Source organism: Centrocercus urophasianus, unplaced genomic scaffold, assembly GCF_019232065.1.
Source record: "Centrocercus urophasianus isolate 14NV4802_14NV808 unplaced genomic scaffold, USGS_Curo_1.0 seq_17, whole genome shotgun sequence".
Lineage (NCBI taxonomy): Eukaryota > Metazoa > Chordata > Aves > Galliformes > Phasianidae > Centrocercus > Centrocercus urophasianus.
Genome location: NW_024884722.1, coordinates 6185033 through 6210098, shown reverse-complemented (window position 1 = coordinate 6210098; position 25066 = coordinate 6185033). Strand labels below are relative to the sequence as shown.

Below are 25066 nucleotides of genomic sequence, written 5' to 3'. Positions count from 1 at the left end.
CTTACTGATTTACATCAACTAAAGATTAATACTTCTACAAATATTTTTTGCTCATTGTCATGCTACATGATGTCACTGACACATCACTTTCTATGCTGTATTGCAGATAAAAGCTTAACTTTTTCCAACTCATGAGAGTTACTATAAAGGATCTTGTGTATTCTTGCAAGGATGCTCTGATGTGTTCAGGGGAAAAAGTAGAGTTAAAATGTCTACAATGTGCCTATGAAGTATTACAGAGATCCCTTCACATTGTGAGGCAAGGAAGGAATATTTCATGTCAGAACAATAACATTAAAGAACAAAACTGGGAAGCAGTTGCTTCTATTCAGGAGACTCATATTTATACTATTAAAAAAAGTTTCTGGTATATAATCTGTCAAAAATTGTTGCTTTTTCAACCCTGTAATGACAGATTTCGATAATATGACCTACATGGGGAATTGATTGCTAGCTCAATTATATTTGGCTAGATCAGACAGTCAAAGGAAGCAGGGATCACCAAACTCATGAAACATTCGTCACAAACACCAGAAGTGTTCTGAAGAAAAAAAAAAAAAGGAAAAAAAAAAAAGCAATGTTCTGAACGTTCAAGAGAAGATTTCAATCTAAGCACGAACTGTCTGATGTGGATATTGACCAAGGAATCCATGATGACAGACTCTAATTTCCCAGGCATAGAGACAACTCTCAACAACAGAAGAGAAGAAAGTTTGCTGAGCATCTGAGAGTTAGCCCTGTTTTATGAATGCTTAAATAGCTCAGTAATCAATACAGTCTGTACTGATCATCAACAGTTACAACCTAGGTTCACTGCTATCACGTCTTACGTGCCTATAAATGTATTGATATACACAGCTGCATGGAAATAAAAAAAAAAGATTTCTTCAGAAACTTAGGCTGGAACTGCCAAGTGGTCCTCTGGGTACAGAGCATACAGCAACACAAATAACATACAGCAAAACAAATACAAAATTCAGTACAACTGAGCAACACACAGGAGCTGCACAGCCATTTCAAACTGTTCACCTGCTTGTCTGCTTTCCTAAGCTGTGACCAGTTCCAGCAGTCAGCTCGTCCTATGCACGACCTGCACTCCACTTCTTCATTTCTTCTCCCCTCCTCTCAGAGCAGTTATATATTTGAAGGCAAACAGCTTTGCCTTCAAAAGAATCAGTGCCTCTGCTGGTATCTGGAAATGCCCAGGGAACAAAAAGTTCTTCCCATCTCCTGTGACTATGCCACAGAATGAATACACTGGCCGTAACTGTGCTAGCCTGTATTGTGATACTGATGCAGCTGCACAGGAGGAATTAGCCCACTCTAAAGACTGTATTTCAATTTAGTACAGAGTAACTTAGTCTGAATTATTCAGGTATATCGATATCACAGTCCTGTACTGTGCATGGTCAGCAGCGTGGTCCTTCTTTCAATTGCTTTGACAGTGTGGATCTAAGATTTTACCGTTTTCCTCTTTCTCTTCTTGACCATTGCCAACATCCTTAAGTATAACGCAGAACTTTATCCAAGCTGCTAAGAATAATATCAGCCATAGAAAACAGGTATCAGTTGCCTGCCAGAATTAATAACTAATTGATTAATGAACATTTCTGACTGAACAAATCTCAGGAAATACAAAGAGGCCGGAAGTGATGACGGAAAATTCTGCAAAGCGAAAATGTTCAGGCAAACTGAAAGCACTGCCTGAAAAATAAGAGTTTCAGATCAAGTCATTTATATTGGAAGCAATTTTCATGGGACAATTTCCTATGAACAGATGTGATTTTTAAATAAAGTATGTGCCACAGTAAAAAAAGAAAACAAAACAAAAACATTATCAGTAAAGGAATCTGTACAGCAAATGTGTCACAAAGAGAGATGGGGATTACTAGCAGTGGAATCACTGCACAACAGTAGCCAATTTTGTTTTCTGTGGAGCATTGAAAACAACTGAAAGAGTTCTCATGGTGATACGAGACAGAAAAAGGGCCTTTGCTGGTAATTCTTCTGGCTCTGTGAATCACAGTCCATGCACATGGATAGATACACAATTACATCAAACTAAGGCTGCAATGCAGTCCACATTTTTCTTTAGGAAAGAAGATACATTTATTCATTTATTTATTTATTTTTACTAGTCCTGTGATGTAGAAAGCCAGTGGGCATCACTATTTTTTGTTCTGCATCACCTCTTTTAAATTGTGACTGTTATGCATGTGTCTAACTCCACCATCACACACTATTTGTCTGGAATCACAGTGACAATTCACAACAGTAACGTTAAACAGCTGCATGCCTACCCAATGAGCACCAAAAACATTTGTCACCAGCAAGAAACAGAACAAGCTAGATACTGCACAAAGCAAAAAGCTACATGCTATTTTCCACCAGCTCTTGTGATGCATTGCAAGCACTCTTTTCCTGAAACAACACTAACCTGCATTTGCTGATGGCACAAGGAAGCGGGCTACATGACATGCAAACTGTGAGCTGTTCAGCAATTATGTATTGCTGAGGCATTCTCACTAAACAGTAATTACACGAGCTGAATGGAAGAGTTAAAGACAAACAAGGAGTTGGAAAACATGCATTTAACTTGGAAGTGTCAGAGGCAGGTACAATGCTGACCTTCAGTTTTATGCACAGAGCTTTTTTTGGAGAGCAATTTTGTACAAATGCTGACGTAGCTCTTCTCTAAGTGCTCTGACATCCTTCTGCTTGTTATTAAACCCAACTGGGGTGTCTTCCTTTGGCCCACAAAAAAATAGAAAAGATTGATTTCTGCAAATCTTGCACCACCATTCATGCCTTTGATAGAAAAAAGGCTTTCTCCAGTGTAACTTCAGGATGACTCAGTTACATGAGTATTTTGTAAAAGTTTTGGACAGGAGGCTAACAACAAAACCTGAAATAAGCTTACTGAAAGTGCTTGTTAAAAAACAAGATGATTATGATTACTAGCACTGCGTGCAAGACAGAATCAATAGAGTTTACCTTCCTTATGGCTTCCTTTGTGTAAATTGGTTTAAATTGTTGCACTGCAAATTACAGATATGTGAGATTAATGAGAACACAGCAGTGTTTGGTGCTTTGAGTACATGTACAGAAGGGAAAGGTCCGGGGTTTTGTTCATCACTCCAGAGGTGGAGGAGAAAAACAAAAGAACACATTCAAGTAAATATATCAGAAGGAAGTCCCTAGAGCAGCTAGTAATTACTTCTGCTTATATTAGAGCTAACTAGTCCTTATCAAACAATTCAATTAATCTTCATGTAATAAAGACAAATTATTAGAACATCGGGTAGAATTTTTCATAATGGAATCAATAGGTACCATGCAGAGCTTTCTGCTTCACACAGAGACACTGCCTGCCTGTTGCAGCTAGCAGCATCAATCTGATTACTGATGTGGATACTGCCATCAAAATTAAAAATATGAAAAAGTTATTACCCACTGTCTGTACAGTCATCACAGATGGCAGTTCCCATGGAAATCAAATCTACAACACTGCTTTCTAACACGTACAAATCTTAACTCTTAGTTCTCACTGAAAGGCCCAAAAGTTACATTTTAAAAGGCTTAAAAATTACATTTCTGAAGGAAAAACATTGAGAATGAATGAGCACATTATTTATAGGTTTATTTTACTCTGGAGCAGAGAGTTTTCTTTTCAGTAACAGTAATTTCAGAAAGTCACATCTGGAGTACAGCTCACTTTCATAAGACAGCAGAAGCTTCATAAATACTTCTCACCTGGGAGTCTTCACCAAAACCCACAGGTTCACTGCAGGAGCAGAATTGCTGACAAAACTGCTCTGAGGAAGAGCTGGGTGCTGCAGGGCAGCAGCAGCTTGCTCAGCTAGCCCAGGGCTCTGCCATCCCTGCCACCAGGCTCCAGCACTGCGTGCCTTTAGCTGTAAAGGCGTTCTGACACCAGGCTTCATGGCAAAAGGGAGGAAGTCAAGTCAAGCAGTATTATTTGACTTACCAAAAGTCTGATATTTAAACAGTTACTGACCCAAGAGAGTAAAAAGATGTAAAAACTCAGTCTTACCAGCAGACTTGCATTTTCTGGTAACACAAGATATGCCCTTATAGCAGTAACATAGCCTAAGCAACAGTGACCCGACACGTATCTGCAATCAACGTACTTGGACAGTTTAAAATAATACATGACTTAAGGTAATCACAGCTGGTGATTTCTACACCCTGTACTCACATCACCTTCTTGACAACTGCTACATTTCCCATCAATATTAACAAATGCCTAAATGGCCATTACAGCAAAACGCAAACCAACATCCCATATGACCTGATCATTTTTCAGGCTCCCACATTCCCGCAGAAGTGGCTGAAGCCAAAGGAACTAAAGGAGACACAATAATGTGATTTATCATTATAACAACTCTTCAGAGGTTAAACAGAGGGTCCACCTGGATCAAAACTGAGTTCTGGTTACACATGTTGTCCCCAGCCCACTGTTACCTGGTAAAACCAGATCAGCTTACCGCAGAAATTCTACAGTGCCAACCCTGGAAAAGCTGGGGATCTGTATCCAGCCTGTGCTGAAGAATTACTGCAAGAAGAACAAGCTTTTGTACATCATAATCTTCCTCTAAGTAGAACAGAATCCAAATCACACTTAATGCAAACTTAATTAAGTTCCAGACAAAACACTGCAGTATAAACATAACTAAATAAACAGTAAAGATTTCCAGGACCATACATCTATTTCTGGTTATTCTGTTGAACACATCATGTCAAATCAATTTGTTTATGGTTATAGGGCACAAGTTGCTGGCAGGCAGCAAAATAGGAGCTCAGTGTCACATCTAATTAGTGGCACCAAGACAACAGCACACCTACATGCCACATTTTCATACTGTTACCATTCATCACTTAGGAAAATTGCCACAGCTATAAACTGAAAAGGTCTTCACACCAAGTCAAATACAGACAATTCTCTGTGAAAAAGAAATCAATACTTAGCTGTATTTGTTTTGCACTTGAAACATTTCCAGAATTTTCCTCCTCCCAAACACACAAAAATCACTTCCCAGTCTATCAAAAGAATGATTCAGAAACTGAACACGAGCTGCAAGCAGAATCAACACGCTAGCAAACTACGGAGCTGAACTTCTATGAGCGCTTCGAAATCCAAAGGTCTGAAGTTTTCATGTTATATTTTTCTCTCCATGGAAACAATGGGATCATACACTTGGAAGGATTTGATCCCTGTAGATAGATAGCACATTGGCAAGAAAATAGAACTGGGATAACTATTTCAGACAATTACAAGCCCAATTACAACGGATGTCCACTGAAACAATCCCAAACAAAAAGAAATACTAATTAAAGCACTTGACTTTGTCACAATTCTTGCAGAATTCTCAACCTTAACTTACCCAGCCTCTGAAGGTAGCAAAGCATGAAGGTGGCATCACAACAAATACAGAAAGAGAAACAAAAAAGAAGCCACACACATTTGAGATACCGTAATGCCACTGAAGCATGCAAAAGTGCCAAATAGCCAGGTTTAAAAACTTTTCATTTTACTTCAGTACTCACCACTTCCCATACTTTGGTTTTATGCACTCTTATTTTTAAATTAACAACAGATCTTACTGATAGCTAGTGAAATATATAAGAAAAATACCCAGCAGATTTCATAACACATGATCATCCTATTTCAATTTCCCATCCTATTTCAATTTCCCATCCTATTTCAATTTCCCCTTCTCTCCTGTGACACCAGAAAGAAGGCTTGTTTGGGATTGCCATGAATTAGCTCAACAGAAGAATTTACAACTCATTCCCCGTTCAATTTAAAAAATGAACAAAGATTTATCCAATACTACAGGGTGCTTGAGAAAGACATGTGTCTTAAAAAATGTATATTTAACAAGGGGCAGAGAAGACTGTAAAACACACATGCATTACAAGATGTACTTAGGGACAGCTTTTTTCTTACATATTAAGGTGGTAATTGTTTATTTACTTGGATAGAATCTGCACGAAAACACAATTTTTAAATTTTTTTTTTAGTTCTGTATCAATATTTCAGATTTATTCACTTCAGTGAGCTTTATCAAATGAGTGAGACACTGAAATCACATCGAAGAAATTGATGAAAACATCCTGTACAAAAAATAATTTGTGTATTTAGTATGAGTCTATAGTGCTATACTTCCATGACCATCACTGAAGGTCTGCTGGCTGACAAAGACAAGCTAGCAGTGCGAACGCGGGGCCCTCGGCAGCCAAAGGCTGCAACCCTACCAAATGCTGCACTGTGATTTAAGAGCTCTCTGAAAACTCCCCTGAGAAAGATTCACTTTCATAAGCAGTGCACCCAGTACTAAAGATTCCAAGTCTGTTTCTTATTTAAATTGGTACTGGAAAAGTACTGTTTTAAAAGTTAGTTGTCAATAAAGTGGAGTGTGCACTGAAAACAGAGCTAGCAAAGTACGTAAAAATTTAGTTTAAGCACAAGTTAAAAATACATATATATATATATATTTAACAATGAAGCCATAAACAAGTGCATTTCCTGACCATAAGAACAAGCTAAGTCAGAAATCTTGATAATAAAAATAGGATCTGAATACCTACAGATTACAGAAATTAGAGCCTCACAGAAGAACAAACGTGCAGTGTGATGAAGGATGAAATTGCTTATGGTAATAAAGTCAATAAAGTAAAAGAGGTGAAATATAGTAAAAGCATTAGGATGCAAAACTACAAACTTACTTAATAAGTTGCTCTCAATTCTTAATAGTCACTTCACTCTTTGTGTATTTGGTGAGAGCAAGAGATGCATTAACTCAAGAAAACATTCAATCTCTAAAACATTCTCGAAAGCTGAAGTACAGTGTAGTCAGGAAATTATTTTTAGTCATACACTGGGGGTGGGGAAGGGTAAAACCACCACATCTACGGAGTGGAGGAAAAGAAAAACAGAGAGAGAAAATAATTAGGCTGTACTAGAGAACTGTCGCCTGCATGTCCACGTGTGAGGTACCGTGGCAAATTCCCATAGCTTCACTGCTGCAGACCTCTGGTTATTAAAACTATTTACACAAACTACTCGAAAAGCCACACTTGCATTTTTAAATAGCTATTTGTGCACAATGTTATACTTTAGTAATGACTGTCATGCAAATATTACTATCTAGTCTGACAGAGAAAGGTATAAAGAACTCTCTTTTTTTGTGAGACATACAATTTGGGAAGATAAAATTGGCAGTATGGTGCTTTTTATCTTCTTTAATTTTAAACTTAGAAGTCTGCTAGCCTTCAGTGTCAGAAAATCCTAATGAATAAACATGTGTTTCCATCACGCACAGCTTGCCCTTCTTCCTGAACTCTAGAAGTTTGAAAAAAGCCTTTCACTTTACATACTTGAATACCATCGGAAGAGGAGTCCCAGAAGATAATTTATACTGATTTATACTGAAAGAATTCTACACTGCTAAGTCACAAAATACCAACATGGACTTAATTTCGGTACTTTCAGGAGAAGTTTTTTTGGTTTTTTTTTTGGTTTTTTTTGTTTTTGCCATTTTGAAAGAAGAGCTTACTTCTGAGTTGAACTGGAAACAGTATTTTGTGTATGTTGGGTTGGTGGTTTGGCAATATCAACAGATCTCTTTGGTCCACTTCATTATTTTTTGAACTCACAAAAGAGAGCGTATTTGGTCTTATTCCAGTGCATCTACAGGTTTGCAGTCCCAGCTGGCCAAACAAAATCCAAAATGAAACTAATCTTTGTAAAAAGCAAATTGTGTGATCCTAGCTGGATACACATTCTTTACTTTATGGTAAGTGTGTTTTATTTTCATTCCATTTATTAGACCTAAGGGAATACTGTTTTAGTGACCGTTTACAAATTTGTTTCCTCCTAGCAGCTTTATGTTCAGGAATTAATTACAAGCCCTGGTTATCTCAATCATATGTAGCCAAGATTGTGGTTCCAAATACACTTCTACAGATCAGTTGGCAAGGATGTCACCATCTTCGCTCACAACAGCGGCAATATTCATTCCTTGTTATCATAAACATATTTTCAGAAAATGTTATTTGTGATTCTTCTTCAACAGCTAAAACTTCAAAACTATTGTGGAAGTAGAAACATTTATCAAAGCAGGCAAAAGTAAAATTGTTAAAAAATATTCTTTGTTCAGATATTGTCTGCAAGGAATGAAAATCCATCATAGATGTTCCCATGCTTTGTCCAAACATCCCCTGTAGCCAGACTGCGGAAATGAAATAAACAAGAACATCATACATTTATTATTTCCTCTGCTTTGCTGAGAGTATTTAGGCTAGAACTGCCTCCTGCCTGGACTATCTGTAATACAAGGAAATATTACTCTGAGTCTATCAGTACAGAAATACTCTCAGACTGGTCTCAAGTAAAAAGGGCAGTTTAGTCTAAAGTAGTCTGAATGAATTTAATAGCCCTGCTGTGATCTGGAAGGACCAGATTACCTCTCAAGGTCTCTTCCACTCCACATTACCCTGGCTCTAGTCTAATAACCAGACACACTGTTCAGCTAGAGTTCAGTCTTGTTTGGAACTATATCTTTATATATTAATAGATTATTAATATTAATATATTAAACAGCAGAAATACTGACTACAGCAGAAAAATTGGCTCAATTTCAGGTAGTTATATATATAATTGCTATAGTCAGTATATCTGCTGTTTAATGTTCTTGATAGTATAATTACAAGTATCTTCGAGTTTCTACTACCTATAGATAATATGTACATTAACTAGGTACATTAAAAGATTCCACACTAGCCAAATATTTACAGCTGCTGTATTCCCATGACCTTACTACTGCAATGACTGCGGTGGTGATTTTATCCTTGTTAGATGTCCTTTGGTCTGTTCATGCAGCTATTTATCATCACACCTGGTCTCCTGCACCACATTAATGGGTATTATTTGCTCTCCTTTAATACTGCACCCGCTTTCTTTTAATAATTAACAGATATTACATCCCTAAGTACTGCTCAGAGAACTCCCTAGTGCCTTGAGTATTTTCCTTACTGGAAAATTTCAAAGAAACTCTAAGGGTTTTCCTGAGCCATTTATTTTTGCTGACTGATAAGACTGCTCGGCCAACAGAGGTCTTAAAACTGCCCTCTAAAGCTCCCCCTCCCCCTGCTGAACATACAATGTAGTAGTATATTACTCCCAACACATCCTACCCTATTACTCTAGCACAGAATTTTCTTCGGGTCAAAACTGTCTGAACTCTTGCTTTTTCACACCCTACATTAAAGTCACTCTTGAAACAAACTGCCAGCAATCAACAAAAACTCTTATCTCTCCCTTACTCTTCTGTATTTTTAAGCAGAACAGCAAAGCTAAGGAAACTCAAGCACTGGGCCTCACCCCGTCATAGTAATGCAACAGGTCGAAGACCTCCAAAGCAAACATAACTGCTCTGTTTCAGACATCACATGAAACAAGGTCACCTATATAGAACACATTCACCTGCACGTCATCACTACCTGCTCCTTTTCCATTTTGTGGCATTTGAGTTATAAGTTTAAGATCTATTCCCCCTTGCCCACAGTCCTTTTTTTCCACTCCCTCAACTACTTACTGTACACAGCTGGAGCACTCCAAGATTTTTCTCCCACGCTGATTTGCAAACTGCTTTCTTCCTACAATCTTTGCTGTAAAGAACTTTAGCATCAACCTCACTGCATGATCTAAATCCACGGACGAGCAACTTAAGTTACTGCCTCCCAACTGGACCAAGTTTTACCCATGCCTCCAATGCACTTCCATTATTTACTATACTATTCACAAAAAAGAAGGGGAAAAAAAAAAACTGGATAACCATTAACAAGTAAACCTCAGCAAGATGACAACAATATAAATCTATGGTTTTCCAGCTCATTCAAGAGACAAAAGAGATAGCAGCAGCAAACCGCCAGCATGGAATTTGTAATTTAAGAGTTATTTAAAGCACATGTCTGCATTTGCTTTTTATCTCAGATCAGGTGTGTGCCTAGAGGCTGAGCTTCCCATGGCCTCTGCTCCCTGAACTGTGATTTGCATCACGAAGGGCTCCTCCAACCCAACCTGCACTGCAGCCAGCCAAACTTAAACTCCACCGTGCTCTGCTGCTTGTGGTCAGCTTCATTTATGGTCTGTAAACAGGTCTCAAATTCAAACTTCTGAGTAAAAGAACGTTATACACCATCTGTTAACATCCCTGTCACAGGGTTCATCTCGTATCCCCTAACAACAGGTTACATAGCTCAAATTAATGTTGACTCCACATTTTCACAGAAGCACCAAGTGACTGAATATTAATTTATAATTTTACAATGTTACTTCTTATGCAGGTAACTTATTCTATTATTGAACTCTTACTGTGTATTGCATTTTTGTTTCTACTTATCCACAAATTTCCATCAGCTTCGAGACCAACGGAAATCATCAGTTTTAAGGGGAGGCTGAGAAGATTACAATGCTTGGCTGTATTAGGAAGTTGTGAACACTGTATTCCTAAGCTTACTTAGGATGTAATTCATAGTTATGTAAGTATTTTGAGTTTACAAGCTGCTGTACATCCTGTTCTTGCTTTACTCCCACAGATGTATGATTTAACTACCTGAGAACCTAGAACCAAATTTCTGCAATTGCTCTGCTAACCATCCATCATCTTTGCATTTCTTGACTCTCTCCTACAAGATTAGAGCTGTAAGTTCAAATGAGTTCCAGATAAGTTCCAGGCCAATGTCTCATGAGTTACAAGTTATTGTAACAAACTACATCTTTAAACATTGGGTCAATTTGCTATCCAAAAAAATCATCATGTAAATTTAACTGCAGAACAACTGATACTTTTGATTTTATATATACATAAATGCACATATATACATGCACACACATACACACTCCAACATTAAAAGTATGTGTGTACATAAAATATGCATATATATATATAATTATATTCGGATTAAAAAAAATAGTTTTGTAACTAAAAACAATTAAAAATTCAAGCTTTCTGGATGTCCAGCCTCAGATTTCTAGAGGCTTTTTTGGGGGTTGTTTTCTTCCTTCAGCTAAAGAAAATATATAGTCTCAATTAACATCAAATGGATCTGAGGGTGTGCAGATGTTATATTTGTTAAAAGCTAAGCAGCTAAAAATGGAAACAGATGACGTGAGTAAAGGTCTGAAGATACTGACTTTTGCTTAAGATATCTGTAAAGACATCATAGTTCAAAGAGTCTATTTATCTTACCTAAAATTTAATGGAGCCAGCCTTTTAATAGCCTGCATTAAGAGAAATGCTCCATTTTTCAAAACGATGACTCACTTCTGATTACTTCCGATGCATAGGTGTCCTTTGCAGAGTATCGGGCTGCTCTCCCTAACCTTTGTACACTGGAATGACCTTTTAGTCGTTTTATTTGCGTGATGGGAAGCAGCAATTGCATTTTTGATCCTCCAGGCTTTTGTAGGGCAACTGCTATGCTGCCCACCCATATTACTTTCTCATTTCTGTCTGCCACAGTTATAGAGCCCGTGTTATATACCACATCTGCATTACAAAATGCCTGCTCAGGCTTTTTTTCCATCATTACCTAAAGTATTTTACAAATAGTAATCCCTAAGTAAAAGTGAGAACAACCACTTGTGTACTATTAATCAGAGCACGCACTTTTGCCCTCAAAACCAGATTTCTCCCGTTATTCTTAGGGTAGTATGGTTAGATTGCAGTTGGACTTGATGATCTTTAAGGTCTTTTCCAACCTGAGCAATTCTAAGAATCACAGAATCAATGACAGAAAACAACCACAGTATTGTAACTAATGAGAAGAATAACAGTAACGTGTACTCCAAACACCATCCTCATTCAATGTGTGACCTCCAGATGCTGAGCAACACCCTGAAAGACTGTAAAAGACTTAACACCAAGAGACAAGCATCTGATTTCTGCTTTGGCTTGTGATTAGAGGGAAAAAGAACAAAAAAAAAAAAAAAAAAAAAGAATAGTTAATTTGAGACAATGAGAAATAATTACAGCATTCCAGAAAGGTGAGACACAACCCATGTAACAACACAGCACCTCGAGTCCAAGAATTTGAACTACTTAACTCATTTGACTTCATAAAGATAGCAACATGACATAAGACTGTACTCAGAATAAGGAATTCCTCCCACAAAATTAAAGGCTTTCTTTGCAGTCATTCAGTAGTTCATAGCCCTGTATTTTGACACTTCAACCACAATTTCAGACCACTACACATCAACTGTCTGTGGGGTATGAACATTCATTTTCCTTCTGTGGAACGACATCAAGTACCTATATTAAAGAATAGTAGGTTCTTCAGTGAAATCTTTAATTCTGAAATTATTGTACTATATAGAATTAATTGAATGCCAATTAATTAAATAAGGATATTTTCCAAAACCTTCATTCAAGTTTCTTCCTGGCATTTAGCCTGATTATACTCATTTAATCTAATGTAATTTTTGTATTTACACCAACTACAACAGCAGTGAGAATCAGACCTAAGTACTGAGATTTTCTCTACTAACGAGTACTTTAAGGACATGTGGTCTACATATAAAACAGTCAAGAAGATTTGAATACCATCTCTCAAACTCATTAGAACAGAAGGGTAGCTGCTGAAATCCAGGACAGGAACACAGATGTACAGGGCCATTACTAGGTAAGAAATCTGAATTATACAGAGAACCAGAAAAGAGGTTGATGCTCATCACTACTTAAAATCAACATAAACAGCTGTGCTTATGCACATCACCCTTCTAAGTGTACAACGCTTAGGCCAAAGTAGATGAGCAAAAGAAGTACAGCCTCAAGTCACATACTCACCAACCAGACTCTAGCCTATGTCTAACACTTCAATTGCTACTGATGGATAGTCAGATCCCTACTGTAAGTTAGAGACTCTCCAAATTAAAGACTCAGTTCTATGAATCATTTCCATGAACCCTGACAGGCAAACAATTGTTTCAGAGAACAACTTCATACAAATTGTCACATTTTAAACTGATAAAGTTTCAATATTATGTCTCTCAGCTTATGTCTTGGATATGAAGCACTTGGTCACTCTGTCAGCTGGTAAAAGAAACTCCATATAATAATTCCATTTAAAGTCAATAAAGTCTTTCTTTTTCCTCCCCATGTGTTTCAGAGCCAAAGAATTGAGTCTGAATATACCAAAGTGAGAAAGAACACTCTGGGATGAATGTGATGCCAGTAAAAGGTCTGAAAAAAAAATAGAAGATTTTTGAAAATGGACATCAGACTTCTAGAGTTTGGAAGCCACCTATCTAACCACCTATCTGTGGTGATAGTCACCACACCACAAAGCCAAACACCTACTTTTGGGCATTATGACCCTCAGGAAGAAGAACTTGCACAGATGATTCACTCATAAGAGAGCATTTCAAAGGGAGGAAAGCCCTGAGCCTTCCACTCCCATCCTTCCCCCTCTACTGCAGCCACATGCAGCAACCACCAGCACAGCTGCTGGCTTCCTGGCTGCACAACATCACAACAGGACATAACAACATAGTTTAGAAAGTCATTCCCAAAATGTACTAAATTGCCCAGAAACCATTTTGTTTACTCTGGTCAATGAAACACTGTTATCTCTCTTACAATAGGCCACACTGTTTACACAAACAAAGTTAGCTCTCATGCATCAGCCAGCCATCTATTTATTTAGCAAGATTGGCTATCACTGTAAATCAACTTCTTTGCAAACAAGAAACACAGCTGCTGCAAAACCTACTTAGAACTCTTTCCCACATCCAATGTTTTGAGCAGGTGAGAAGAATAAAGAAGTAAATCAGCACAGGGCATCAGCGATGCACTACAGCATGGTGCCTGGCTTGTATTTTGCAAGCATTCTTAACGAGAAGAGATCATGCTGTACTTCCTTCATAATTGTTTATTTTAAATGTGAAGTTGCATAATAAGACAAGCTTACAGTTTCTACTCTAACTAGGAACTATCTAAAGGATATAGAAGATATGAAAGTAAAAATGAGAGAATATGTACCAGAGATTGGTAATTGCATGAGTAACCTCTAAGGAAAAAGTGAAAATGAACATTAAATGCTAAAATGAATAATGCTTATCAGGTCAGTAATAAGTGTTGAAAGAACAGAAGAACTAATCCCTGATGAAACTCAAAAGTTTTATGTACATTCTGTAATAGTGTGGAAGGAGGCAGCACTTCATTTTACTTTGTAATCCTTTTTCCTAATATTTTAAATGTGAAAGCCAGAAGGTCAGACTCATAGCAGGCTATCAGAACCCACCACAGAACAGCAAGTGCTCTGAGGAAAGCTCACAATTTCAAGCCCAGCCGTGGGGAAAAAGAATGTGCATATATGCTATGTTATAGACCCGGACGCAGCTGATGCTTTTTACACTGCCTCCTGCAGCAGGCTGTGGAGCACTCTACTTTTCAATCAGGATATGCATGCCCAAGAACATGGTGTGTATCTCCTGAATTATTTTTATTTATTTTCATACAAGCAGGCAGTATTAGGTCACACTGTGACTGTGGCAGTAGCATTTTGTTCTGGACCACCTGAATACACATGAACCAAAAAAGTAATTTTGTTTGCTTTTGTTTTAAAGTTCATAGAATTGCTCAGGTTGGAAAAGACCTTGAAGATCATAGAGTTCAATCATAACCTAACCATACTACCCTACCTCAAACAACCCTCCACTGAATCATGTCCCTGAGCACCACATCCAAATGGTTTTTAAACACATCCAGGGATGGTGACTCAACCACCTCCCTGGGCAGCCTATTCCAGTGCTTCACAACCCTTTCTGTAAAGAAGTTTTTCCTGATATCCAACCTAAACTTACCCTGGCACAACTTAAGGCCATTTCCCCTCATCCTGTCACCTGTCACCAGTGAGATGAGACCAACCCTGCTCTCGCTGTAAGCACCTCTTAGGTACTGGAAGAGAGCAATAAGGTCTCCCTTCAGCCTCCTTTTCCCCAGACTAAACAGGCCCAGTTTTTCAGTCTCTCCTCAGAGGGCATATTCTCCAAGCCCTTCACAAGCCTTGTTGTTCCAGCACCTCAACGTCCCTTCTGTACTGAGGTGCCCAAAACTGAACACAGTACTCTAGGTGGGGCCTCGCCAGTGCTGAGTACAGGAGCAGGATGACTTCCCTAGTCCTGCTCACCACACCATTCCTGATCCAAGCCAGGATGCCATTGGCCTTCTTGGCCACCTGGGCACACTGCTGGGCACTCATATTCAGCCGACTGTCCATCAGTACACCAAGGCCCCTTTCCATCAGGCTGCTTTCCAGCCAGTCTACCCCAAGCCTGTAGGGCTGTCTGAGGTTGTTGTGACCAAAATGCAGACCCAACACTTGGCCCTCACTACAGAAGGTCTCATTAAATCACAGAGAAGCAGAAATGCTCTGAGGCCTCCAGTCCAAAAAGCTTAAATGTTTCAGGTGAACCAGAAAAAAATCCTGATGGCCTTCAAGTTTATTTGAAAGACGGATTACAGAATGTTATGTAAGGCACAAATCTCAGAACTATTCCCCATTGAATTTACTAATATTATCAAATTTTACAAGATCATGAATTTTCATAAAAAGTGACATTTTGAAAAAGCTTCCCTTGCTTTAATCCTCCTTCTTTCTTTTGGTAGGATTAAATGCTGAAATGGCAGACTGTTAAACAAGCAGACCGAAATGCCAACTGTGAGGCATTTAATTCTGTGGATTTACAAATTAACGTTTCACAGTTGCTTCAAAATTTGACATTATTGTTGAGTATCCTCAGGCAACTCATTTCAGAAGGTGCTGAATTTGATTTACATTATTACTCGTTTTACATTTATGTGTCACTACTGGAATACCTTTAGTTTGCCATAAGCCTTGATAAAGCAAGTTTAGTTTTACAAAAGACCGAGAAATATCCATTTTGTTTTTATTAAAATGTACCAATCAGCCTACCTAAAACAATTTCACAAGTTACCACTGTATTCACATGTAGAAGCCCATAGCTGCCAGAATCACCTCCCAGAAACAGCAAAGACTGTGGTCTCTGTATGTGTATGTGGGCACACACAAACTCAGAACGTACTGAGCAGATGGCACTGCCCTTACCCTCAGTTACTTTGGTGCTGACCTCTGAAAGTACACAGAAAACAGCAAGTGGGATTTGAAAAAATGTTATTAAAAAAAAAAAAAGCAGGTAAAACCCCAATCAAAGTACCCTCCCACCCACACTGCTGCCTTTAAGATGACAGAAGTGTGGACGTTCCTGCAGTGCAACCTGAAGGAGCCTAATACTTTGAAATCAGAATTTAAGACATGTTCCTTTGTATCTGTCTTAAATTATCCAGCTTCCTTATTTCACAATCAACAGCAATTATCTTATGCTTCTGAATTTCTATTACAAAAACAAAGCAAAAAAAACCCACAACCCAACAACCCATAGAACAATACATTTCGTCTTGCAGTTCAGACCCTTCCCTCTATTACTCTACACTGTCACAAACAATAAAAACCTTCCCCCCCCCAGTCTGTAAGTGCTGGCTAGTAGTTAGATACACACATAAGTACAGTTTTAGCTGTGGAACACCTGTCTAGTAATCCAGTGCTGCTAATGCTGTCTAATGACTATATCCTATCCATAAATAATTTTCCCACAGCAGTGCAGTGATTAACGTTAATTCCAGCAGCAACAGTACTAATTAAGGTATTTAAGAATATTTACACATCACATGGGAATGTGCCAAACCATTTCTCTGAAGTTTTATTGGTATTTCAGACTGATTTGGTAAATAGCTCAGAAGCAAGAAACATCTTTGAAATACAACAGATACTTCAGTAATCATCCAGATACCTTCACTAACACAGCACTTTTTTTTCAGAAGCAATTTTGACATCTGCTAATATTCCATAAATAGTGGATCAGAATAAAGTCTCACCAATTTTATTATGAAGTATTAAACCTGTCTAATCTTTTATCACTACTACTAATATAATAAAAAGAATGAAAATGCCAATAAGTGCAGAAAGTTAGGAGAATTTTCCTCAGGAACTTTGTAGAATGCTACCTGCCTCATTGGATATATTCTCATGCCTATATGATACTACAAGAAAACAAACATTTAAACCAGAATCTACTGAACTATTTTTCACTTCAACTTAATCTATCATTTCTTCTCCGTAATTTCTGATATTCATTTTAACAACTTCATCTCAATTAATTATTGCAGACATGGTCATTTAAAAGAAGGATTTAATGTAAGAGCGACTTCACACAGTTGCAATTTCTCAGAAAACTCAGTTCCAAACCTGAGCATGTTTGCAACAGTTCTAATTCTATTGAAGGAATTGGCAATTCTCTTGCTATCCAGGAAGGTCTCCTAATATTTTTTAACTTAACTTGCATAATTGAACTGATTTTCTAAGGAAAAGAGACCCCCATGATTGTATTAAACATGATAAATAGAAGTTGCATAGCAAACTGGCTTTGCCCGGTGCTAGCTTTTAGTTTCAGTATTCAACCATAATCAAGATCTTTAGAACCAGGATCCTAAAGTTAGTTTACCTCTTCAGTGGCATAAAATTCAAGGTGACTGAGCACAATGAGTTCCCCACACTGACAGCGCAGCTACAGATCCAACAGCTCACACCGAGGAGCCACTGCTTTCAGCAGGCAGTGATGAGACAGCAGAGGACACAGCTACTCAAACTTCCTTACATCTCAAGTCATATTCTTCAGGATGGAAAAATCAGAAACCTGCCATTTCATTTCAGGTGCTCAAACAGAACGTGAGCCCAAGTACTTTTCTGCAGTTTTAAACGTGTCTTTCTACCCACCACCAGTTTAGTTCTACTGCCATCTGCTGTCACAAACACACCAATGCCACATTGCCCGCTAACAAGAGGGCAAAAACACATTTTGAAATTGCTCTGGCACAGACGCTAACATGCAGCAAATGAGCTCAGGGAGCTAACACAGCTAATTCACAGCCAAACAGCCCTCACAGTGCCGGGAGCTAGTATAAATGGAGATAACTCTAGGAACTACCAATGTTTTCTGTGATGTTTGGCTGCCAAACCAGGCTCTTAAATCTTCAAAACTTAAAACCTCAGCAGTTTCTCTGCCTGTGTGCCAACTACTGGCTTCCTCCCTGCTTGTGCCTTCCCTGCCCACCTCCTGCATGCTGTGCTCAGAAAGGTGCTTGTGACGAATGCTCAAGGTGGCTAAAGGAGCTACAGTGAACCTCTGGGCAACCACTCCTATTTTTCAGTTGACTGAAAATACAGCAGCTAAGACAATGGGAAGCAACTGTCTTTCTGATGCTCAGTCACATACGCTTTTAGGGATAACAGTATAAGTAAGCTGAGAACAAGTTTCACAGCTGTTGTCACAGAGTTTTAAAAGCAACACAAAATGGAATTTGATCACAGAGATTGAGGAGATATTCCAGATTCTGGTTGCTCCAGCAAGAAAACAGTCTGAACTTCAGAACTGCAGTCAAATATAATGCACAGAGCTTAAGAGAACTCAGACAGTAGAAGGCAAAATGCATGACACTCATTTTCATTCCAGTGATTTCTCTTTATGAAGCCAGTTGTTAAGATGAAGTCTTTGTAAAGCTTCTGTTGTTTTCAGTAGGCACAATACTTACTCTGCTCAGGCTAAGTTCAATTTGATAACTACCACAATATCACTGATGTGAAATGTTAAGGCTCTCATATATTGCACCTCTTGTTTTGAAGAAGAGAGGCAACATTATTCCTCACACATATGCAAAAGAAATGAGTTTTGTAGGTTGTGTGCTGTTAAATTCATGTTATCGAGCATGATAGTAAAAGATTAACTCACAATACCACTAATACTACTATGTTCTATATTTGCACAGTTTTAAAAGTATTTTTCTTTAGCACACATGGTAGGGTTCACATACTCTAGAAAAAGTTAGAAATACATAGCAATTCACTCCACATTTTGTCAAAATGTAGGCAAAAAACAGGAAATTGGTGATGAATTACCCTTTGAGCATGTCTTCAGTATTCATGTCAGAAAGGAACACACTACTGCACAATGAAAGACAGGTGAACCTCTAAACATCGCCTCACCCAAAGGCAACAGGTCTACAAATGCACATTTTAAACTGTTTGCTCTAATGCAGATAGCAGTTGAAAATGTGCTTGAAACCTAATTTGCATAAATTAATTATCAAGCACAGTTGTGATAACTGAGCACGATGCTATCCATACATGTCAAATTGACAGTCAAAAAACTATGGATTAAAAAGAAAACATTATGTTTTCAGTGTTTTCTTCCTGCCAGATCACCCATTTGACTGCCCAGAAGGCTCACTGTCTAAACAATGTAAGACCATAAGACACACTGCAACATACAAAGATTATATCCATTTTACCGTTTTAATAGAACTCCTTGATTTTTCTTCCCAAACACTACTGCTCAGCTCCATTGTGCAATGAACATTTGTTTCCTTTTCATAGGATCCAAATATAAATAACCTGAAACAGAAAAGCCTGTAGTAAGAATTGTAACACTATTACATAGCCCAGATATCATGCTAAAGTCACTGTTCTTCCCTTATCCATCCCCTGTGCACTGTTTTCAGCGTGCACAAACACAAGCCCACAGAAGCAATTCACAAAAGGCAAGGCACTGCCACCCTCTAGTGGAAGAATTCTATACATGCCATAAATCATTTCAAAATTTTAGCTAGGACTTCTGTTTGTTTTATTAAACGTTCAGTTGGAAGACGAGTACTTTCCTAGACAATAACAACTTATAAATAAAGATAGCAACTTGAGTCCTAAACTTACAGCATACAACAGCTTTTCTTGGTTTGGAAGAGTGTTACTGTAGTATTAAAGTCGCTGCTTATTTGTGCCTATTTTGCTGAATTAGGATCCTCTCCTATCTGCAATTCTTTTGACACACTCCTAACAAGCAGAAGAGGTTCTTTATGCATCATACGCTATTCCAGAGGGCTGCCAAGCCTTTCAGTTGGATACCAGTACTACAAAATGGGGAAAGAAACAAACAATGGCTTTTAGGATTCGTAAGTGCACTTAACTTATACACAGTTTTATCTCACATTAGCTGGAATTGGATAAATATTTTGGAATAAAAACCTCAAACAAATTATATTCTTTCAAGAGAGCTGTTTTTCTATATAGTTTGATAGTTTCTAAGCATTCAGGCAAAGTATCTTATTTGTGATTGAGATACTTTTATGTTTTATACAACTCTTTAGATGACAGAGATGAAAACTGTTAGAAAACCACACCAGTTCTCTGTTTGTGCTCTTAAATAATGTTTCTAGGTTAAGTAGTCATGATCAAAAAGTGCATAGACTTCCAGATGTGGAAATGTGTTAATATTTTTATAATTAAGTAAAATAATTGAAAGCAAACATAACCAACAACCAGAATTGGTGAAATTAAACTAATCCCAAGGTAAAGCATCTCTCTGTCTACAGTAGCTCTCTAACCTGTGGTGCAGCAAAGGGAATTAAGTATTCTTTTTGTACGTCTCTCTACAAAGTACTTGTTAAACTGCTTGCATGTGAATAAGTGAATGTGTGGGCAAAATAGTTGAGAATCCTAGGTGTTGCTCAACTTTCACACTTGCACTGGGCTTGTACCCAGCACACTTGGTGTACAAAGCATCAGGTGTTTGTGGCTCAGTGTTAGTGTGAGCTCAGTGTGGCTCAGTCCCTGCATCCTTAATGCCAACCTCGGATGTGAAGTTGCACACTTGCCCATTCTTTATTGAAACACTGCAGATGAAAAGAGCAGATGTCAGCCTAATTTCTGGATTGGCCCACAGCACTTGTTTATCTAAACACCACTGGATCAATTACAGAAAAAAGAAATTTTTTCTCAGACCAAACTGATTAGGTACTATGTCTCGACAGGACTAAGTTTGTTCAAGGTTAAACTGACAAAATCCCATCTTTTTTGCTTATTTTTAAGCCATCCCCTGCAACCCCCCGTGCCTGCTCTGTTCTGTTTTTAGCAGCTGCTTTTAAGTAACGCCCTTTTTCTTCTATGCCTACACCACAGTGAGTCTCTCATTGCTACCAGCCACTCAAGTTTTTCCACAGTTGGTCACTGGCTGCACGCATTTCATCTTCTGGTCTCCAAACTTCAGAGGAGACAGGCAGAGGACCGAGGTGACATTAGGCTGCCAACACCCCACTTGAAGAAACGTGTCACATGCGAGCAAAAATACTTCCTTCATTTCTAATGAGCAGTACTGTCCACGGATGCTTCACACTGGAGTTTGGAATCCAATTTCCATATTCAGGAAGACAAAGGGGAAATTTTAACTGCTGTGACAGTAAGGAAGCTTTTGTTTGAATAACATCTCTACTAGCATGCAAACAGAGGTACTGTGTTCTTTAATGCAACCACAGAAAAAGATAAACGCTGCACCACAGCAGACCCAAAACTACAGCATATTGAACTGAGATCTATACCTCACAGACATAAGATTTGTAAATCTGTCTGAAAGGGCTTAAGAAAGATATTCTGATACAAATTTTGTAGCTTTCTTTAGTTATAATGAATCAGTAAGGAAATGTGATTAAATTGCCACTTAATTAATATAAATGTTAATTTTAATAGCTCACATTATGGCATAGTTTTGCTAGCGTTGACGGATTTTTAGACTTCCTCCACAGATTATCTTAAAAACAAAAAAAAAAAAAAAAAAGAAAAAACTTATATGGGACATGTTGCTTTGTCCTTCCCTTTCCCTAAAATATTGTAATCGTTGGTCTGATTTGTTTCCTCTTTCATAGAATGACCTTTACTGTCCGAATGTAAAAGGTTTTTACCTGCTGATAATGTTTTTGCAATGAATGAGTTCTGAGAGTTAATGGGAATGAATGTACTGCAACCATGAAAACACGTTTTCAGCACATTGGGCAAAGACTGTATTTCTTATTTATGCCAATGGAGGCATTCTTCCCTTAATTTTGCATTAAGATGCAGAAAAAAAAACAACATTAAAATGACAACTGCACTTTTCTAATTTCAAGTATTTGGTTCTGTGAAGAAAAAATAAAATTAAGCAAGCCATGTCTAATCCAGGAAGTGTGCAAATTGTGCCATCGCAATAGTGTCACCGCTGTTGTTCAAGATTTAACTGTTAAACATGAGAACAGAAACTGACCGCTGCTCCTCCATGCAATGATTGACATAAAGCTTCTGTCATTCATCTTTGTCACAGTTACAATATGGAGAAAGAATGTAAAAGCCTTCTGAGGCATTGAGCAAAAGAATGGAAAAAATAATACAGAAGTTACAGAGATCTTCTACTGGAGGCGAGAAGACTGTCAAGACCAAAAACTGTCAGGTAACAGTTGGTTAAACTGTTCTAAACAGAACAGTTTCGAAGTTCTCATTAGCAAACAATGACTGGGCTTCTATGAGCTCATTCATATAGAATCTATAGTACAGGCTCCTTGGGGCACTCTGCCTGTGATAGAAGGTGCTCTTGAAGATTCAGTGACCTCAAAGCACCTTTACCTGAAGAACTGAGGTCAGGGAAAAGCAAACACTGGTCAGTAGCAAGACACAATGCTCACTTTAAGTCTCTCATGGCAAAAATCCCCAAAAATGTGCAAAGGTCCCAATGGCAGACAGGGAAATAAACCCTTTGTGTGCTTGCATACAGTGCTGCTTGGCAAAAGAACTCTTCCCAACAGTCCCAGACAACTTTCACACACAGTGATTATGAAAAAAGGAAATTCTGACTGTTACTTCTATGCGCATTTTGTATTTCTTCCTTCCAAAATCCTTTACATGCCTTTCAGCTCACAAATATCTTCAGCTACAAAGTAAGGAAAAGATATGCTTCCAGAGGCATTCTACAGACCACAGCTGTAGAAGTTTAATTTCAAAAAAGGATGGGCACTTGGAAGATCTGAGGAATTACTGCAGGACTGAAAGACAGACATCTAGATTGAGATGCGTCTGCTCAAGTGTGCGTCTAGAAATTCCAAGCAGCATAAAAGAGTCAGATTAAATCAGACCTGAAGCTTAAAAGGCCTGACAAGCCAGCAACTGCATCCTCTCTCTGCCATCTGATAAGCATCTGTGACAGCTGAAAATACTGAAAGGTCAGATGATGATGTCAAACTGAGCAATCTGGCTTCTAGAAGGTAACGGAAAGAAAGAAAACACTGCTGATACGCTGGCAATGTTACACAGCATTTCATATTCAGGAAAGACAAAGTACTTAAAAGTGACTTTCCAAAGTCAAAACAACTGCACAGAGCTCAAAAGTAGTTATTTTGGGTCCTATTAGAATAAAAACGAGCACACTACTGGACTGAAATTAGAGACTGTCTGTGAAGAGATTGAGTTTCCTTACTCGGTGTGGGTGAAGAGGAATGGTTCTTAACAGCCAAGGAATGTATCAAATCATTTGGAATTACTGGTTGCTCACAGAGAACATATCACAAAGCTTGGAATTCAGGTAAGTAGAAATTCTTTCCAAAAAAGTGTTAAAGATTCACTGCTGTGCCCCACACAGTCCTTCAAAGTATAACACTTTCTAGAAATAAGCTTGTTCTGAATGGTAAGTAGCACTGATAAAAGACATTATTACAGCAAATACAGTTCCAACATAGTTATACAAGGCTACAGGAAAAAAAGGCATGCTAAATGGAACTCACATAGTAATATAACTAATGAAGAGTTAAAAATAACATCAGCATAAACCAGTGTTTAGTTCGTAAGGAGCAGAATGGCACAAGGATAGATCAAAGCCTAAGCACTACTAAGATAAGATCTAACACAAACCAGGAACTAAGAGGTCTGACAAAAACAAACAAAACAAGAAGCCTGCACACTTGGTCCAGTTTTAAAGAGAACAGTTTTCTCTTCAGTAAAGAAAGAAAATAGATTTTGTTCGTTTCCATTATTTTGTTCAAGACAAAGGCAGTAAGTTATGCCTCATGAAAGTTATTTGGATCAAAGTAAGACTGAATGAAACAATTATTCCCCTGTACTTACAGCATAATACAATAGGATAATTACAACATTTACACTGTCCTGAAAGAGATTCATAATTCGGTGTGCCAAACTAGAAGAAAACAGGAGCCTCTAACTAGACTAAATTCATAAGAAATAGAAATCCATTTGTACGCACACAATGTAGAAGCACCTCAAACTTGCAGCAACTTCCATTTGTTCATTTTTTTTTTATTTTCAAAATATATTTCTAAACTGGAGCTCAATCATTACACCAAAGATGCCACTTCTTGAATCAGTACAGCTATAATTCCCATGATTCAGAAGCATACATATTTGCTTAATAAAGATAAGCAAAAGCCCACAATAGATACCTTGTACACTCAATTAATGTGACTTTTAGTCGACCTTCTGTCAGGGGTAAATCCTGTATGCAGAGGTCTCGATCTTCATACTCATCAGGTGATGACACTTGAAATGGGAAGAAAGGCTTGTACCTGAAAAATGCAGAAGAGAATTCAAATTACATAAGCCAGATTAACACATCTTATGAAGTGGTAACAGGATCGAAGAGAATCTCTAATACTCCACAAGAGAAAAACTGCTGTTCCTGCATATTTATTGCTCAAAAGGAATAAAAAATTAATAAAAAGTTCTGAATGCACAAAACTAGGGAACATGTAAACAACCTTCACTGCAACGTGTAATCTGAGTGACATTTACTAGCACTGACAATTCTGAGAACAAGGCAAATCCCACAGAACACGGTCAGGACTGCAAATGTTACCATACAAGAGTCCTTTTTGCACAAAATGCCTTAGCAGGTCTTTATTTTAAGTTCATCAATAGCAAAAACCATCACTGCTTTCAAATGTGGAAAAAATAATGAGATACTAAGCCCTAAATGGTTTCAGTATTGATGTGATAAGTGAAGAATCCTAAAGCAGCAGCACAGTTTAGTTACGCAGATCAGCGCTTCTTTTATTCTGTGAAAAGCATGTAACTTCTTTTCTTCCCATCTCCTGGAACT

The 25066-nt window shown here is 38.0% G+C and overlaps 1 protein-coding gene across 1 annotated transcript in view; it reads right to left on the bottom strand.

The window, feature by feature from the left end:
* The window catches only part of PDZD8 (PDZ domain containing 8), a 51555-nt gene that overhangs the window by 9747 nt on the left and 16742 nt on the right, over nucleotides 1–25066 (bottom strand). The window contains exons 2-3 of the mRNA XM_042818249.1: nucleotides 24411–24533; nucleotides 19455–19557 (exon numbers count right to left, since the gene is read on the bottom strand). Coding sequence (XP_042674183.1) covers nucleotides 19455–19557; nucleotides 24411–24533 — 226 coding nt within the window. The remainder of the gene's footprint in view (nucleotides 1–19454; nucleotides 19558–24410; nucleotides 24534–25066) is intronic.